Source organism: Cyprinodon variegatus, unplaced genomic scaffold (genome assembly GCF_000732505.1).
Source record: "Cyprinodon variegatus isolate N-32 unplaced genomic scaffold, C_variegatus-1.0 Scaffold144, whole genome shotgun sequence".
Classification (NCBI taxonomy): domain Eukaryota; kingdom Metazoa; phylum Chordata; class Actinopteri; order Cyprinodontiformes; family Cyprinodontidae; genus Cyprinodon; species Cyprinodon variegatus.
Window position 1 is genome coordinate 1058270 of NW_015150597.1, and position 7247 is coordinate 1065516.

At 36.0% G+C, this 7247-nt stretch overlaps 1 protein-coding gene across 1 annotated transcript in view; it reads right to left on the minus strand.

Moving 5' to 3' along the window:
* Window positions 1–6804: 6804 nt before the first annotated feature.
* LOC107086157 (zinc finger BED domain-containing protein 1-like) overlaps window positions 6805–7247 on the minus strand; it is a 2765-nt gene continuing 2322 nt past the window's right edge. The window contains exon 5 of the mRNA XM_015376938.1: window positions 6805–6810. Coding sequence (XP_015232424.1) covers window positions 6805–6810 — 6 coding nt within the window. The remainder of the gene's footprint in view (window positions 6811–7247) is intronic.

Sequence of the window (7247 nt, forward strand, 5' to 3'; positions counted from 1 at the left end):
ATCTGTTTTTGCTGTTTTAATTGAGAACACAGAGGGCTTTAGTCCACAGGAACAATAAGAAATTACTCATCTACTATAGCCCAGTCATGTTGTTGCTCTGCATACTTGAGCAGTGATGTCAGGTTTCAGCAATGACCCTCTGACCCCCAAAGCTCATAATTTGTAAGAGGAAACTTTACTCTCCTTTTTTAATGTACATATAGTAAAATAACAAAATGTTGCTTTAAATGAATAAGGAAATTAAAGTTGCTGTTGTCATGATTTCATTAGTCAAATAACAGTGCATTTAAAATACTTTAAAACTCTCCAATGTGAACCTTAGAAGACATTTAAATGGCCTCGATCAGTTTTTGTTTCTTCACTCTTGGCTCTCAGTCAGAGGTTGTGGACAGTCATGTTTATGTCTGGCTGTCTGTTTTAAGCAAATGCAGCCATTAGGTACTGCAAGGTGGGCTTCAAGCCACAAGGTGGAGTTCTGAAAGCACCCCGAGCCAAAAACAGGCCACTGACCACTAGAGTACATCCTGCTCAATGACCTCGACGTTCAAACAAAACTTCCCTATAAATACATTTAACTTTATAGCTCTATCTGCTTCAGTTGAACAGGAAACCCCAGAGTACCCAGGCAGACTTATTTTGGTCCACATGCCTTTTTCTTTTACTTTCAGCTTCCCCCTCCAGCACAAGCTTCACAGCGTGCCTTTGAACCAATTATTATTTTTTTAAGTATAGCGCAAACACAAATAAACAAGACAAACATCCTGAGCGGTAATATGCTCAATAGCAGGTTCCTGCTACTCCTGTAAACTGTTTTGGTCAAGTATAAAGGCACAAAAGGCAAACCTTGTACCAGATGGATGTAAGCCTTGAGATAAAACTGAGGGCAAACAAATGATGCATGCAAATGTTTTAAAATGTTACTTTTCAAGCCTTCCCTCTCAGTGTTATGATTGCACTGCCAGAAAACAAAATTTACACGCTTTCTCTTCTTTGAGTGCCCAAAGATGACTTACCGTCATTCAGAAGCTGTTGAAAAACAGTTTTTAATCTCTGACACCATCAAACATCCTTTCATGCAAACAATACATCCTAAGCCTAATTTTTTTTCCTACAGAGTATGTAAAACAGTACATCACACAAAGGAAGTTTTTTTTTTTTAATGAAGTCAGAACATGCTAAAGCTTTTACAGTTTAGAACAAACAATCCAAAAGGTTTGATAATCAGGGCTAGGAGACTCTAGCTGTAGATATAACGTTCAAATGGTTTAGCTACCTGATAGTCTGGCATCATCCAGTTATATTTCGCTTTATCCATAACAACAACCAGTAAGTTATTCATTTGCCTTGCAGGGATTAGTGGAAAACTCATTCGTGCATTTCACTTGTTTAATGTAGACATGTATATAATCAGACAACTGTAAAGACAATAACATTAATAATCGAATTGATCTGCAATCTGAACCCAAAAGTATTTTTTAATAGTGCATCAATGTTATGTTGGATGACAGTTTAATTTCTTTAGTATCTTGGAATCAAATCTGCTGAATTCACCTCTCCTTGTCCGTAAGATAAGACAAAACTTGACTGTTACAAGACAAAATGCTAATGTTCTTGCAAGGCACCTGCATATCTAGAATTAATATATTTGTTTTTTTTATGTCGTCAGATGGTCTTCTATCTCCTTCACCGATGGCTCTCTACTAAGATAACAACTTGAAATGTGAATGGGCCTCAGAATATCACTCTATAATCTTTAAGAAGTGAAATTTGCCACAGATAGCTTCAGTTATCTCTCACCATGATAGTCAGTCTGTATAATGTGCAGCTTTCAGAAGTTGAGTAAAGCCTGTACAAAAAAAATAGTGCAGAAGCTCAAAGATGAATCAAGCTAAAAAAAAAAAAAAAAGGTACAGCGGAAACAAATCAGAGCATATCTCATCTGGTGTAACTTCTAGAGAAGTGCAGATGTTGAACAGGATGTGAGCTGCCTACCCCTCTATACTTCCATGAAGAAGAAAAAAAGATAAATGATTTTAATTGTAGTGGTAAATACGTGATTTAGAGAAGAAAAGCTATTACCAGAGCTTAAAATGTGCCTATTAGAATCACAGAATCACACACAAAAAAGTCAGACTTAAATTTGTGGTTTTTCTATATTAATGTAATCACTTTATCATTAGACTAAAACTAGTATAATAATAAAGTCTAATAATAATAGTCTAATAACTAGTCTGGAGAAAAAAAAATCCCAAAAATAAGTTCATAATTTAAGATCTGATTTTCAAGACATTTTTTCACTGCATTGTGCTTATAGTTTTACCAGACCATCTGAGCAGAATCAGGGTCCAATTGTAAAACTTATAACCAACAGTAACATTGATGATTATGTTGAAACACCTAACATGAAAAAAAAATTGACGTTTTTCTCTGCAATTAACCTCCTGAATTGTTGGTTTAATCAAATAAGAACCATTAAAAATGTTTAACTTACTTTCTAATGTTTGAATGTACAACATTTAGTTAGTTTTAATAGTTGTGTTAATAGTTAAGTTATCAGAAAAAAGAAAATCTGTGATGGCATTAAAATTAAGTATCAAAGTATGACTGTCAGTGGCACAGATGTTTAAAGTTTGATGCAATCATATTGAATCAATTAAATGAGAAGAGAAAGTAGCTACAGGGACCTTTGTGCATTAATGCTTTCATGTTTTTATCTATTATATTTCAGCTTTTCCCAAAAACTGACGAGACATGAGGTGCACACTTATTCAATGCTGAAATAATGAGTTTTACCAGAAGAGGTTTGTTATTACAAGATAAAAACATAATTGCTTTTTCATTTCTACCAAAAATATTTTTGAGAAATCATGTAGTCTATTCAGATTAGAGATGTGAAGATTACTTATTTTAAAGTAACTCTTTTTCTGCTGCAATGATGCAGTTTTTCGATTAAATTGGTTTTAAACTTTGTATGTTTAAGAAAACAAATCTGTTCAAACAAACATTGTAGGAACAATTACAAACTTTGCAGGACTTTTTTATTTCTTCTGCTATCAACATTCTCAGGTGTGATATCTGCTGTTATTAGGGAAAAGAAATTGAGTCTGACATTAAGACTTTCATTCCTGTGGTGAAACAAGGTTTGTTCTACCTGTAATGTGTTGATCAAATAATAATAATGATAAAAAAAAAAGCAAACAGCAAAAATAATCATTTTCCTTCTGTTTTAAAAAAGCATTGCATTTATTTGTAACAGGTCAAAAAAATCTAATATTGGTTCTGTATTTTCTGCTTATTTTATTTTTCTTAGGTATATTTTTAGGTTAGGTATAATCACAGAAGAACAAAACAAAAACAAAACTTTCTAAAGTTTTTAAAAGAAGCCATGTTTTTTGGTCAGTGTGATGGGCCGAGCAGTAAGGACAGTCAGGACCAGGTGTATGTCAAAAACAGGATTCTTCTATTTAAGCCCCCCAAAAATATAAAATGTAGCAGGTACAGAAATGGATCCATAAAAGAAGTTAAAGGAACCGAAACGACAAATATCTGTAACAGAACAACACTAACTCAAACTGATCTCCCTTAATCAGACAAAGGGGAACTGAAATAGAGGCTGATTAGTCCACAAAAGAAACACATGGGGCAAAACATATAAAAACTTAACTTAACTTGGCCTACTGCCGGTTCTTTAGACAAGGGACTGGAGCAACTGCAAAACTCAAAAAGAATATAAATTAAACACAATCATGACAAAAACAGGAAACAACCAAAGAGTGTCCACTAATTTTGGATTACAGTTTAATGGTGATGAATACATTCCAAATAATGAGATTGCTTTCGGGCTGCACAGAGGGTAGCACTGCTACCTTTCAGCAAAAAGGTTCTCTGTGGGAATTTTCATGGGTCTCCACGGGTACACCAGCTTCCTCCCACAGTCCAAAAACATGACTGTTAGGTTAAATGGTTTCTCTAAATTGTCCTTAGGTATGAGTGTGTGTGAATGGTGTGTGTCTTTGTGTGTCTCTGTGTTGCCCTGCGATATACTGGCCACCTGTCCAGGGTGTACCCTGCCTCTCGCCTCTTTGACACCTGTAGGTGGGCACCAGCACCCCTCCTGACCCCCAGCAGGGAAAAGCATGATGGAAAATGGATGGATGGAGATTGCTCTGTAAATGAAACCCTGTATGAAATACAGTAAAAGAAATAAAGAATAAATTGTGTTTGTTACCACATCGGTGTGGCTGTAAATGCACCCATCACAGTTGGAATTATAACTATTTTGAACAACAAAATGAGAATAACGGCCTAAATGAGCATCTGTACGATATACCAACAGAATCAGAGTTTAGTATAGTTCATACAGTGTCAGAGGGGTAAATATAGCAAACTCAAATCTTAGAGTAGGAAACAAAAAAAAAAATCAAATTTACACATAAAACACATGAAGGGAAAAGTGCTGCAATGATATAAGAAAGCAGCTAGCTTGTTTCTCATAACAAGAGTTATCAAGGCAACAAGGGGGAGATAAACATATGAGACCAGCACATAGACATTTCTAACAAATAGGCCCAATCTCAAACCCCTAAATACTAAGCACTTACCCTCCGTTTGTGCGTTCCCATGGAGGGTCCACCACATTAAGGGCCGTCCCAAACCACGCAGTGGGTAGGGCGAGTGGACCGTTCAGGCCTCAAAATTCCATCGAGCTTGCATTGATGCATCAGAGGGTGTAATGGCGAACTAATGGCGGAGGAACCAGATCAGAGGATATCTGGAGTGAAGAAATAAAAGCATCTTGTTTATGTTTAAGTTGATGATCATCTCCCCCTAGATGTCTGGACCACCTCCATTATGTGGCACTAGTTTGCGACTTCTCTTAACTTGCAGCTGTTTTTTGCAACTTGCTGCATGTGCTTTGTGTTTCAGCATCATCTATGCATTTGCAGCAATGTTTATGTCGGCAGTATGCTTCCACTTTGCGGCTCTCTATTTTCTCTGATTACAGTTGGTCTCCTTTGCAGCACTTTTCTTTGCATGTGATCCCTTGTTTTTGCATGACCTTTTGAATTTGGTATGACATCAACATTCAGTGTGTGGACCAAAAGAAAGTAAGATGACAATATTTTTAGGCTACTCAAACTCTCATGACAAAAGCATTTCAGTATACTGTGCATCTAATCTTGTTCTTACAGCCACAAAGCCTCAGAAATGCTAAATGTGACACAATAGTGATAAATGAATGTTGCTGCATGAAGATTACCACAAATTCTTACAGCATGACTTCATTGTTTCATGGATTGGGTTTTAGTCCATTGCCAGGCAAACATGCGGCGCTCTAAAATTATTATAAACAACAGCGTGCACACACACTCCCTCACAATGGACTGGCACAGTTCACTTAGCCCCACAACAGCTTCCTCTCTCTTCCTAGCGCTTGTCTCTTTGAATCAGTTGGATACTTTAAAAGGAAAACAGGGTTTGTTCACAAGGCCACAACCTTTCAGATTAAAACTAATGTCTATTGTTCTCAGAAAGAGTATAAATAGGTGTCTATCTTTGTGCCAAGGCTTGTTTTAGAGATATCACATTGCAAGAGGAAGCAAACATCCAAACAAATACCACAACAGATGACTACTTCACCTTGTTTCCCTTATAACTACAGATCTTTCGGTATAGAATACAATACCGTGTCTTAAGCTGCAAATTTACAATGATAACCATAAAAAATCTCCCACCCTCTTTTTGACAATGGTCACAAACCCACCTCTTTACACAGCGCATAAGCTCACATATAAACTATTTTAGGGCTGGCCCTGCTATTTGTCATCACCCTGTAACTACTTATGTAGTTAGTATAACAGAAAGAAGATGGTGGAGATTATGATTATGCAATTCACCAAACCCAGATTACAGAGAGAAAGCAAAAGAGAAGTTGGGGAGCGGCTTAGTTCTCATGCTCTCCAACGAATACCTCAGCATGACTCACATAAAGTGTAAAATGGGGCAAATATGTAAATACTATAGAAACTAATTACTGATAACTTTAAAAATTCTTCAGCGACATTATACAGTCTGTTAAATGTACAAGCTGAAAAAAAATCTTCACCTTGCTATTTGTAAATGTTTCAATTCTTCTAAGAGAGAAACTCTTTCTTTAGCTCCTGTTAGAGAGCTTGTAGCTTATTTTTACATGGGGGGGAAAGGACAAAAAAGGTTTAGAGTATAATCTACACCCTGTCATAGGTGTTGCATGTGTGTTTTTTTTTTACAATCTACACCCATTACATGTAACTATATCAAAAATAAAAAGTCTAACTTGACTTTCCAATCAACGCCTGTTGTTAATTACATAAATTTTTGGAGTAATAGAGTATTTAAAAAACAACAAAATCAGCATTCAGGACATACTGATTAAATGTATTAATAGTTAAAAGGGGGAGTGTTCAAATTGATACCAATATTGAGGTTTAATAATTTGGATAATCAATTCTGACGACAGAATTCAAATAGATTACACTTATTTAAAGACATGCATTTTATGTGAGCAGGTCATAGTCCATTACTATGTAAAACTAAAGTCAAAATAGTTTATCCAGATGGAAATCAGAATGAACATATGCCATCTTGATTGAAGGAAAACATATTAAAGAAAAAGTATATAAAAAGATTACTTAGCTATCTAATATGATCTGAAATGCTTTAAATGGGAAACTAAAACCAGAACGACCTGAAAGAAAACAGAAAACTTCCATTTAAATATATCAAAGAATAGCCAAATGTTTCTGACTCAGCTGATGGTCAGCTCTAGTTCTTTAACAAGGGGTTAAAGTTACTTATCAGTTATGTAACAATTAGAAGATGCAAAGTTGGAGCCAAGCTGTCAGTAAAAAGTTCCTGCAAAATCGCATTACTGTAAAGAACAACAAACTATGTTTTATCATTATCTCCCTTTATCTCCTCTTTCATCCTTTCTCCTTTTTCTTCTTTTTTTCCCCACTTCTGTTCTTGTCATAAACCTGGCGCTGATGGTTGGGTTTTTTCCTCTGCTCCTGCTCACCTGCCCAATTGGTTCTATGGCTGATTACTGCCAATCTGATTCACCTGGTCCCTGCAGCTATTTAGGCTGTTTGCTTTCCTGCCATCAGCGTCGGATTATTCAACCTGTGTCATTGTGAGTTACCCAAGCTGTCAAAGTGTTCTGTTCTGTGGAATTCTTCTCAGTTTTTCTCCATGTGTTTTTGGTTTTT